This window comes from Mytilus trossulus, chromosome 11, assembly GCF_036588685.1.
Source record: "Mytilus trossulus isolate FHL-02 chromosome 11, PNRI_Mtr1.1.1.hap1, whole genome shotgun sequence".
NCBI lineage: Eukaryota > Metazoa > Mollusca > Bivalvia > Mytilida > Mytilidae > Mytilus > Mytilus trossulus.
The window spans coordinates 35,129,056-35,142,165 of NC_086383.1; the positions used below are offsets into that span (position 1 = coordinate 35,129,056).

General features: G+C 33.0%; 1 protein-coding gene across 1 annotated transcript; it reads right to left on the reverse strand.

Annotated features, from left to right (window-relative positions):
• Positions 1-9,766: 9,766 nt before the first annotated feature.
• On the reverse strand, positions 9,767-12,316 carry LOC134691023 (uncharacterized). The gene is made up of 2 exons (XM_063551214.1): positions 12,178-12,316; positions 9,767-10,858 (listed from the first exon to the last, which is right to left on the reverse strand). Exon 2 carries the CDS (start codon positions 10,847-10,849, stop codon positions 10,178-10,180), a length of 672 nt encoding a protein of 223 aa, XP_063407284.1. The 5' UTR covers positions 10,850-10,858; positions 12,178-12,316; the 3' UTR covers positions 9,767-10,177.
• Positions 12,317-13,110: the final 794 nt, after the last annotated feature.

Below are 13,110 nucleotides of genomic sequence, written 5' to 3' on the forward strand. Positions count from 1 at the left end.
CGTCCATAATCACATGGCAAAATCAAATAACAAAACGTATCAAAAACGAATGGACAAGAACTGTCATATTCCTGACTTGAAATAAACATATATACAATAGCAATAATTACATTTTCTCGTTAATCATACTTAATGATTCTTTTTTTGACCAGTTCATTGTCTTGTATTTGTCATTATGGATTTTGTTTTGTTCCTGCAGCATACTTTTGTTTTGAAATGTTCCTTTAAGTACCTTGTTATTGTGATAAAAACGTTTACCCTTGATAAACGTAGTTTTATCAGCATTCCGATAGTGATTTATCATGACCCGTTATTGGTTTGTTATTAGTTTGTTTTGTTCATTGACCGTCCAGATGGGAATTTTTATGCATATTCAGGGACAAAACAATAAACTAATAATGTATGTTCTGTAAAGTAAATCGAATGGGATTGAGATAAGGAAATCTAAATTGTTTTTGAAAAGATATGATATGTTAAACAAGGTCATGCAGGTATTGCACTTTTTAATTAATACTAGAACTCACCCGTGATATCGCGGGTCCGTGACTGAATTAAAGTATATAACTATGCGCAAGCCTTATTTTAGTATTAGTATTGTCATCTGATAAAGTCATGCCGATTGTAAGATACACAGTTTTCTCTGCTTTCAAATCTTTCTGTTTGAACCCGTCGAACTGGAACTTATCAATTATTGGTAATATTAATTATTTTGAAAACAAAAGGTCCTGGAATGGAGTATTTTTTAATCAACAGCATTGTCCTATATTAATAGTTATAAATAAAGTTAAATTCTTTGATTCGCTGTTTTACGTCATGCCCGCTAACAAACTGAAAACTGTACCTATATGCCTTATTTTTAGTCCAGATTTTTAGTATTCGTATTGTTATCTTAGAAAGTCTTACTGATTAAAATACTTCAATAGGTAAACATTTGACAATTTAGTAGTGTCAGCCCTGTGATTATGACCCGTGTATATAGCATATTAATCCTGAATACACCGTTTGGTGGTGCACCTGTCAGATGCGGAACGCACAGATAAGGTAATAGGTAACAGGTGAATATACTATTGGTATCGGTATCGGACTCGACCCGGAACTTCTTAATTGTTGACAATATTTATTACGTGGAAAACAAAGGGGCCTGGAGTGGTGTAATTTTTAATCTACACCTTTGTACTAAATTAGTTGTATATAAAGTTGAATTCTTTGATTCGTCGTTTTTACGTGATGACGGCTGACAAATTGGACCTCGTAATTTTAGTATTATAGATATTGATGAGTTATATACCATAACAATTGATATATAAGGACATTGCATGACACTTCCTCATTTTGAGCGGACCTGAAACATTTTTGATAACATTATTTGATTCTAGAATCGCTGCGATTTTAAAAGAATAACATATTTTAAAGATACTTTTAATACAATACAATTGAATATGGAAAAGGGAATGTGTAAAATTGAGAAAAATGCGACCACAAAGCAGAAAACAGTCCAAGGCCACCAATGGTATTGGATGGGTATTGAAGGCTGAGAGAAATTCCAGAGTACAGCTGTCTTCTTCACAACAATATATACTAGTTCAGCGAAATATACGCCACACTGAACTCCAAAATATACTAAATACACAAAACTGACCAAAAGCCAGAGGTTCTTAACTTGCCCTGTTTTAAACAAGTCTTGTGAGATTCGGTCATCCCTTATATATGTAGGCCATGTGGAATGCTAAACAAGAAAACAGCAATATGCACAGTTAAATTCAGTTAAAAAGAGCCAAGTCCGATGATAGAAATGGAAAAAGAAGAAATTTAGCAAAAACACAATGATCAACATAAATTTACAAATTACTGACAAAACTGCTCCACACTTCAATTTATCTAATCGAAAGATTATGTCCTCATCATATGAAAGAATGAATTTTGATCGCAACCGTGTCAGCTATACACTTAAGAAATCAAATTTAAGTGACTGTATTTGTTGTAGAATTACATAACTTGTCTGTACTATTATATAACGAAATGCAAAATCAACAAAGCATTATCAGTTTTAATATTAAAAGAAGAAAAAGACATTTAACTGAATTTCAAATAGGCATAGAACTGCAAAACCGTTTTGGAAATTTGCCAATGGATCTTTATTTATGCTTCGAGTTGGTAAATTTAATTTCCTTTTTATCTGATTGAACTCAGCTTTTAATAGATATTTAGAAACATCAGAAACTCCATATACAATATACAAATTGAAGTTTGAAACGAACAGCCTTTGATTTCAGCCTGTGTTGGGTCGTTAAATAGTAACCTTAACTGAGTTTCACAACCGCAATTGATTTCACCGGCTTTATTCTATATTAAATATATCGGTGAAGAGAGTTGGAAAGCGATATAGCAGGCAGCGTTTATACATAAGAAAAGGTTAAGTCGGGATGTGTAAAGAATGATGCAGCATCATCATTGTACAAAATGAAATTAAACAACATTAATTTATTATGGATTTTCAGTGTTTTTTATAACTTCATATTTTTCGGAATCTTCTGTGTTATCTTAAGGTGGTACCCAACACTTTCACTAAAATTAATTTGGCTAGTTAAATTTTCAGAAAATTTTGTCAAAGTACTTACTTCGATCCTTGTACAAAAATATAAAAGTTTCAAAAATTTTGAACCAACCGTTTTGTCAGAAAAATTACACTGGTTATATAGCAGTTTGACACACACAAATTTTGATCATTGAGAAGCTTGATATCCTTTTTACAACACAACGTAATTAAAACGTTTAGCTGACTTTACATAGTTATCTCCCTGTAGTGTTAGGTACCAACCACCTTAAGTGCCATAACCATTTAGCCCGTTAAACTTTACTTTTTCTTTCTTTTACTTAATAATTATATCCAAAAGAGTTGTACATTTATCGTTATTTAATATTAAGAATTAAATGCGTTCGTCCTTTCCGGATTGCAGTATCACAAAAATCAAAAGCCACACCCTGCGATAGCAACAAACTGCATACCGCAATTGTTTGTGGAAAAAAAGGGGTGATTTCACATTTTTCTAAAACTTTATTTAAAAATGTTCAAGAATTACACAGTTGGCAAACAAGGTTTTAATGAAAGTTACACTGGAAATTGTCTGTAGTATGTTTTTCTCCTTTTTGGTAACCAGATATATCATAAACTTCTGGTTCATTGTTTGCTTTGCAAGTACTACATTTTGTAGGGACTAATTTAGTTCACTCGTCAAGAGCGCTTCTAACGTCTGAATTGGTGACTTCGATTCAGTCACCAGGAGCACTTAACTTGACTAAAAGGCCGTTTTTAGTCCAATGATTTAAGTGTCTGCGAGGGGATGCGTTTTATTCTTTCACGAAGAACGCTAAAAGTCTTTGTTCAGCCATGCAAATTGTATCTACTAATGATTCTTCAAAAAAAGCTGTAATGTCTGTATGGGTAATTTTCTTCTTTCTTGTAAAACAAAATGATTGTATGTAAAGACAAGCTAAAGTTTCCATCTTTCATCCAAAACGGATTTAAATGTATACTAAGCTCGCTCATGCCACATTTCACACTTGAAGTGTCTATAAGGGCGTCTGTAAGGTAGAGTTTCGTTTATTCATCAAGCACGCTTTTATATTTATTCTTTAAGTGCAAATGTGTGCACTTTTTAAAAAAAAAACTCCGGTATTCTGCCTGTTAATTTTGAAAGTACAACTTTTTAATTAAAACGCACTAACCGCAATTCATCCGATCGTTCTTCATTTGTACGTAGATGGATAGTTGTCTAACTGGCAATCATACCACATCTCCTTATTCGTATGGTAAAATATGACAAGTTTTCAATAACTTTTAACTTACAAGAAAATTATCAATTATACCTGAAAGTTAGCACCATCAGCAAAGCATTATCAAATATTTGAAATTTCATGTTTCTTATCGAAATCAGTCTCCCTTGAAAAAATATCTTCAAAACAAATAACGCAATATACTATTCCATTCAAGTTCAATACTTTTCTATACTCGTCAGCATTTGTCGTAATTGTTATTTTCAAAAAATAAACGATATAAATATCCTCATATCATTTTACAAGCCATGCCCAATTAACTATTCATAAAATTCAGTTTGTTTTTATCAGAATGGTTCGTGTATTTTAACAAATTGTAATTATTATCAACCCACGTTTTGCAATTAAACGGGGAGTGCTTAGATGGATAGCTGCCAAAAAGGTAAACACTGAAGTTTCTGCTTACTGTTTTTCTTCAGAAAATTTTCAGCTATCATTAATCGTTCGCGTTCTTTTGTGAATGAATATTTACTTAATATATCTGGAAGGTTACCAACTATATAATCACATCAATTAGATTAATATTTTATACGGTCAAAGTGTTTTCTGCATATTTGTATAAGTAAACGTTTAAAGAATATGCTTACAAATTCAACCCGTTTTAATTTTGTATATAATGAATAAGTAAAATTTAATCATAAGTGCAAAGCAAATATTTGTCCTTTCTCTTAATGAGTAGGTGACAGTTCAGGAAGCCAATCCAAAAACGAAAGTACTTTAAAAAAAAAAGTAATCGTCAATATACAGTAAAATATATATAACCGTATATAAAAGGATTTTTACTATGAAAAAAAGCTTGTATTCGATGTATTATGTCGCCATGACAGTTTTTACATTTTAAACCAAAACATAGCTGCCACTATCATTTGTTCATCAGTAAACTTGTTCTATTATAATTATACATATGCATGCGTATTCAATTATCAGTAAAGTACGATTCTCCCCAATGGTAACAGGAATAGAAATATGGTCACTTTGGCTTTCTCCATACCAACAGCTAAACCTTTGTCAAAGTTCGTTTGGCCTTTTGGGATGTAAAAGTACACAGCAACGTCCGGACACAATAGGGACATAAATTCAAACGTCTCTGAAACATGCACGTTGCATGTAAAGAACCACTGCAACAACTCTTTAAGGGTTCATAAGTGGTATGTTGCAATGAAAAATCGCTGTCCCTATCTAATGGACAGTCATATTCTAATGAAATTCAAAAAACGCATGTAATAATTGCCACTGTTCGTTAAACAACCGACAATCAATAGAAGTAAGATTTTAAAGAAAGATCCTAAAAGTTTTGAAAGGAAAACTTATATACAAGATTTGTTTGTGTGTGTTGTTTGGAGGCTCTTTCATTTAAGTATACAATATATGAATACATTGTGTACCCCCATATTATTTATTTGAATTCGGTCTTGGTGAAGAAAATTTACTGGAAAATAAGTTCCTGTCAAGCAAGCAATTTGATTCATTACCAAATCAGATGATCCTCATAGTATCTGGTCATTCTCACAAAAACATCCCTACAGCCTAACGTAAACCTACTTAACCGATTTCAATACAAAAAAAGGTAAACAAAATGGAAAACGTTCAAAGCTGACTGACTGTAACATATATCAGCTCAATCGATTTAATGGCCGATTACAAGTAGGTCTTCCCTGTTCAGTTTCTATTATACAGCTGATCAATAGAGAGTTTTGTCACATAAAGTACTACTTAATTAAAGTTTCCTTTACAGCGTCAATAGATTCAACCCACGTACTTTTATCAACCAGGAAGATTTAGGTTATAAACGAGGCTCTACATGGTAAATTGTATATCTGCATCAAAACAAGGAAGACTTTAAAAAAGAAATGTGATAAAGAGGCGCAACACGATATATTGTATATCTGCATCAAAACAAGGAAGACTTTTAAAAAGAAATGTGATAAAGACTGTTAAAAGATCAAATAAATAAAATAAAAGTGTTATTGGGGCAAAGATACTGTCATCCGACACATGTATTGGATTTTCTGGGGGGATTGATAATTTCTTTGTCTGCGGTAAAACAATTGCACACACTTGATTATAAAAAAAGAAGATGTGGTATGATTGCCTACGAGACAACTCTCCACAAGAGAGCACATGACACAGAAATAAACATATATAGGTAACTGCTTGCAGGGAACAAGGCCCACACGACTTAGTCAGCTATAATAGGCTCCGAAATGACAAATGTAAAACAATCCAAATTAGAAAACTGACGGCCTAATTTATGTACCAAAAACAAATGAACGAAAACCAATTTTGGAATACACCAACTAACGACAACCACTGAATTACAGGTTCCTGACTTATGCCAAGCACATGCATACAGAATGTGACAGGTTAAAACATGTTAGTAGATCCTAAACCCATTCCTAACCTGGGACAGTGGTAAAACCTGCATATTGTGTTGCAGAATATTTGTGTTCGTCTCGTCCTGTCTTGTCAAAGTTTCTTTTTCTGGTTTAACAGGCCAACATGTCGAGTAATTCAATTTCAAAATCCTTTCTTTTTTTTCGAAAATCAAACGGACGTCCATTAATTAACAGAAATGAATCTTGGTTTCAACAATTCTCAAATCTCTCAATATCTCTTTGAGTGATACAAAATTTCAATTGAATTTCAGAGAGAGACAACCATAGACATGATAGATCTGAAACCGATCCTCACTAAATTGCCTTACTGACCGAATCATTCAGATATCCGCGGCGGATCTAGAATAGGATGTCAATGACGTACCGCCTCCCCTCCCCTTTTTTTTATATCCAATATTTTTTTTTCAAAATATCACGTTAATCACGATTTATATGTTTTTTTATGGAAAATACACGTGCATACAAATTTCGGCATGTTCCACACGGCATTGTTTTCTTTTGGAAAAACACCATCACTCCTTTTCATAAGAAAAGTATACCCAATCATAACTTTTTGTTATACTTGAATACAGACAGGTACTTGTACATATATGTTACAGTGGATAGTAGGGGGGTTTACATTTCATATGACATAAATGGTTATAAAATATTGCATATTTGACCTGGTCTTGTTCACAGTATTACAACATTTGGTTGTCCTATTTGTAACTTGACCTTAAACATTCATCAATTTATTCTATATATATAGTCATTTGATCTAGTTTTTAAGCAACAATCATACAATGGAAAACTACTGCATACATTGTCTTATATCTAAAATAGGATCCCATTCGGAATTTAGTCACTTTATATATGTACATGTAAGCAGTCCTTGTTTACTACAATGTTTTTACCAAAGTGTAAATGTTTCATTGTAGATACCCCCCGTTTTTGTAGAAATCAATTGTTCGTCCCGTGCACAAGTCACAGACATCTGTACAATATTCTAAGCTATATATTTCGATGATAGATGTAAGGTTTATCATATATGAATTTGACAAAGACTGCCACAGACATTTTTTAGATCTGCCAGCAAGACTAAATTACCTTCATGATCATTCAGAAATCCGTCGCAGATCAGGATTGGGAGTAAAGGTTGTGCCAAATTAACGTCCCCCATTTGCCCCCCCCCCCCCCCTTAAAATTTGGAAATCTCACGTATAAGTATAGAATAATCCAAAAATTATTCGGTTCGCTCTTCACGGTAGTATTTCTAACGTTTAAGAAATACGACTCACCTTTTTTAAAATTCCTATGTTCGTCCACCCCTAGATAAACTCAGGGAAATGAATGACGAACTTTGTGTATACGGACAAGTACAGTTGCGGTTCCAGAAATTTTCATAAGTGGGGGCCCACTGGATGCCTAAGAGGGGACCCGATCTCGTCACGCTTCAGTGAATCCCTCTTTAAGCAACCAATTGTTTTTTTCTCAAAAGGGGAACCCGGGCCCCAACCCCCCTTAATTCGCCTCGGGACAAGTACATGAATACATGTGGATAGTCTGAGCATATATTATATACAAAAAAGTTTATAAAATATTGTTTTGGTTTTGATCACAAGTATCATCGAAAATATGCCTGTGCTATTTGTAACTTCATCAGTTTATTTTATTTATAGAATCATCCGATGGAAAACTACTTCAGTTTATACTTGAAAATTGTCATACTTATTTAAATAGGGCACAGCCACTTGATATGTAAACAGGCCTTGTTTATTATTTATAAAAAGTATTGGGTTACGTACGCGTTCCATTTAATAAGCGGTTGCCTTGAATTTGATATGTTTTGACTACACCGATAGGTTTATTAAACAGCTAATTTGCATATGCTTGTATGATGAATCAGTGCATCCGGGTGCAACAAGAGATTATTGAGGGTATGTAAGGTGGAGGGGGAGCTTCATTTTTGTTATCTTTGATTTTTTTAGGCCATTTTTCTATATTTTATTTTCACTTTGTTTTTTTCTTTCTATCTCCTTATTATCTATGCTTCATTTTTTATCCTATTTTTCTCTATTTTTTATTGTTTTGACGCTTTATTTTGCATATATACCCCATCTATACCCTCATAACAGAATAATTGACTTCATTCTCGGTGAGAGTTTTTACTGTCAACCATAATCTTTTTAAGCTTTTGTTATCTGCTTTGATTCATTGATTGCTTTACTGTTGGTGTATTTACACCCCTGCATCACAGAGGTTTTCTTATACCGCGGCTGAAATATGGAATTGGATAAAATAGCAAGAAAAGAAACTGTAAAAAAATAGAAAAGGGGGTTGGTTGGAGATAAGATGTCACAGGTATAGAAACAAGATAAATTGTTGGGGTCGGACAATGTAGCCTTATCAAAAGTACAAAATGAGCTCAGCATTAAAGGATACCATCACGATCTTTTTTTCGTTTTTGGAGTTTAATTTGGTATTCAGTCTACTTTAATTTGGCCAATTTTCACCATACAATTTATACTTTCTACACAACTACTGACGACACCTTTCGTAATTAATCAAAGGCTTTCGACGATCGAGTCCTTTTGTGTGTTTGCTTGTTTGTATGCTTGCCTTCAAAAGTTTTATAATCTTCGCTTGCAGAACCTATGGTTTAATTGTGTAATTTTGAGCGTACGGTGTGATTTCATAATACTTTTTCTTATAAAGAAAGCATATGTTTCAATATATTTTTCTTGTGTAATCATTTTGAAATCTGTGGAAGTAACCTATCAACACAGCGTCAGGTTTTTTTTTATGTTTTGTTTTTCTTTTATAATTCAAAACTTTACATCTGCACCATCAGCTACCGTTGGACATGACTTGTATATTTCAGTTTCAATAGTTTGATAACTACACATGTAACTTTTGACCATGCAAATATGTTAAATCATTGTAAATATGGTTTAGGAAAAATATGAAAATTTGTAGCAGTTTTGTGCATGAATGTCGGTGAAAAGATGCTCTTGTGTTTTGTCCGAGAGAAATGAAAATCTTCCAACATGTTAAAGAGGTAATCAAGATAATACGTCGAAGAAGGAAATAAAACAAAACCAATCCGTCAAAAGCAAGACAATTTTCGTACACTCAAGACCTGTCACCCATGTCAACACACACCACACCACAGAAAAAGCGAAAGTGAATTAAGGTACTACATGTACTACGGAAAGGTAAACAAAAAATTTCTGCGCCATTAGTAGCATTCGGTGTGTTGCTTTTCATACAAATACTTTTTTAACAGGAAGAAAAGGAAGCTTGTTATGTAGCAAGGGTTTTGCTCATTGTTAAAGGCCTTAAGGTCACATATAATTGCTAACTTATCTGTCACTTATCCATCCTTTCATTTCTAGCAGGAAGTTTTCTCATTGGCAATCATACAACATATTATGTATATAGAGGCAAATAGTGATGATTAGTGTGAGAAACCCTACCGTTTCAAATACTTGTCTGGTAGAATTTAAGACTTTACCTTATCGACTTTTTTCAAATAACAATAAATAAACAAACAAAAATTGTATAGAATGTCATGATTTATTTGATCTAGTTGCTATCATGAACTGATTCTATGTAATTACATATTATGTAATATATACACTAAATGCACTGTCACGTGACAACTGCAACAATTTTCAACATGTAGTTTGTTCTTTACATATATTACATATTAAGCTATGATTAGATTGTCACAGCAGCGAGCTGGTTCGGTATTTTCTATTTTACAGAGTTGGTTGGAAAATATTCTTTCTCCTATATCTCTATGTATACTATCGTGGCAAGGCGAACTTGCATTTCGATTTTAGACCTTCGGTTGTAATTTAAAGTCTAAATGTCGGTTTTAATATGACATTGTCGTATTTACAAAACCGGTATAACCACTAAAAGCGGTAGTATTCGTGAACCGACAGAAAGTCCACTGTTTAAAGTCATGTGAGGTTCAAATCTACAGGATTGATATTTTCCAGGTTGTCGTCTTCTGAAATGTCTGCAAGTTCATCTGCTCCATATTCTGATAAATTCTCCAAGTCACATGATACTTCCGCGAGGTCTCGATAAAAGATTATGGAACCGATGAGTTTTCCACTTTGTAATCGGCCACCAACTGGCAAAAATCCAACTTGGGTAAAACCACCAATCTTCTGCAAGATTTTCAACATTCCAGTATTGTTTGAAAATGTGTCAACATACATTCCGACATATCCTAATTGCTGTGAAAATTGAATTGCTCTTTTCATAGCAAATTCTCCTAACCTCTGGCCCCTTTCGGTTCGTTTGATAATGATAAACGGATCTACCATGGTCGAAGCACCTCGATAAAATTTACTGTTTGCAAGAATTATTCCTCCTATCAAGTCACAACTTTCTTTACAGATTATTGCAAAGCAATGACTGTCATGTATTTCTTGTCTAAAGTTTTTCTCATTTATAAATTCATCTATTCCGAATCCACTTCCGTGAGCTGCAGCGTCTTGTATCATATCGTACGTTTCTGCCAACTGCTTGTCTGTCATGGCATCTATGATCACGTGACGTCCGGTATCAAGACTCTCCACCATGGGTAGACTATAGAGTTTCCCTAGGTCTCGTTCTAGCAACATATCCTTTAACTGAAAATAGAAAATTAAAATTGATTATTATATGCAAAGGAACTTCAAAAGAACAATAGCAATAAATACTAACGATAATTATAGTGTTACCGAATTTGAAGGCACACTCGATTATGCATAACATAGAGAGAAATTTGAACACAAGTAATTCAACAATCAACTAATTAAGTAAACAAAAATGTCGACAAATGTTAAACACATACAGCAGATACAACACAATATATGTACCCATTCATTGAAAATATTTCCTGGTTAACCGCAAGAAAATATCAATTACCTAAATGACGCAATAAATATCATAAAGCAATGATACGCTTCAAAAAATTTGAAATTACACGTACCTATACTATCAAAGACAAAAGAATCCAAAGAATGTCAGAATACTTCCGTATTACAATACGTCTTGCAAGGTTGCTATTTATAGAGCCAATAATGGCAATCATTGTATCAAAGATGGAAATTTTTGGAAAAAGCGGTTAAAACTGGATCCTTGTCATTAAGAAATAATCCCTAGCAGCTTTAATACCCCGGTTGGATCTTTGCCAAAAGTAAATAAAAATAAAGTGCATTGCAATTTAAATCTTTAAATAGATCGTTGTCAATGGGAAAAACCTTCGACTATAGAAAACCATTGGACCAGATATGAATGATCCCGAATGATCTAGAAATTTCTAATGGAAACCGTCTATGATGGATTTACCGACTAACATTGATTTGACCTCATTCAGGTCGGTTTTGTTTGTGAGTCAGAAAAAAACTATCATAACCTTGATTCTGATGACATACATAATTATTGCACATTAGCAAAAAAAAACTTATCATCGGCATCAATATGTGTACATAGATATTAAATGTTAAATGCAGTGTATACATCTCTGAATGTATTGTAATCAACAAAAAATATTGAAGAATTATTTTTTTAAACATTTACGAATGAAAAATATTTAGATTTGAAAATATTTTGCTTAAAGCTGTGTGTCAATAATCATGATAATGCAATTCGTTTCAGATAAAAAAAATCAAGTTTCATTAAAACTAATTTGAAATTCAGATTTAATTTTTGTTGATAAACAGACTTATTTTTACCAGCTGTAGCAAAAATGCAGAATTCGTATTTCCGCATTGTTGCAGATTATGCATAAAAAAATATGTATATATACCGGTTAAGCAAGCACCATTCAATCTTTCAACCACAAAGAAATAGCGATTGCTACAATTATTAAACTATACAAATAAAATAAATAATGTAGTTATTTAAAAATATCAATTAAAAAATGACAATGATAAATGTCCAATGTTTTATATATTTGTATCCTTACCTTTTTTTTGTTCACTTCAAATATCCTTTAAAATTTCTTCTGCAATTTCTTAATATTATAAAACGATGTGTATTGCTTCTAATAAAAGATCCGATTGACTGTAAACAGAAAACATGTGCCTTCTTATATTTGTGGTAAATTTCCGTTGGACACGAGCCAGATCAATCTTTCAGTTAAGCTCCGCCTCCAAAACTGACAATCAAACAGCTTTTCGTTTCGGAAATGAATCAATTACCGCTAGTTATATGGGTTAGGTTGACCGAATTGTCAATGGAAAATACTTATATATGATAATTATAAATCTGCAGTTTAATATTAGCAGATGATTTGTAAGGGACAGAATTTGTGATAGTCGTGATAAAGATTAAAACCAGCGGGTTTGCGGCAATTCAAATAGATTCAAATGGCTTCATTTCAATCTATAAACCACATTCAAAATCGATAAGTCTGATTTATTATGTAACAGCTCAAAACACACACAGAACATTCATTTAAGTGTCTTTGCACAACATTCAATGGTTTCTTTTTCTTTTGATTCTGGATTGATGTCCCTCGATATGTATATACATATATATATATAATGGGGGGGGTCAATGCATTTGAATGGGGTATAGTTGGAACCCCTCTCTTTGTCCTGGGTTGGGAACCCCCTTTTTGAAATGGCTGGATCCGCCCCTGTTTAAAACAACGGGGAAAAATGCAATTTAATGGTTTTTACTTATCCATAGGGCTATACATTTCAAATACAGTGTTGTTCTTTGGTGTACTTTATGATAACTTTTTTAAACGGTCAAGTGGAATGAGGCCAAGGGATTCTGAACTAAAACTTTTTATATATTTGGTTTCCGTTTTTTTTTTTAAATTTTGGCTCTGGTTCTTAATGAGGCTTGTGATGATATAATATATAGTATACTGAGATTATATATCCCGTTG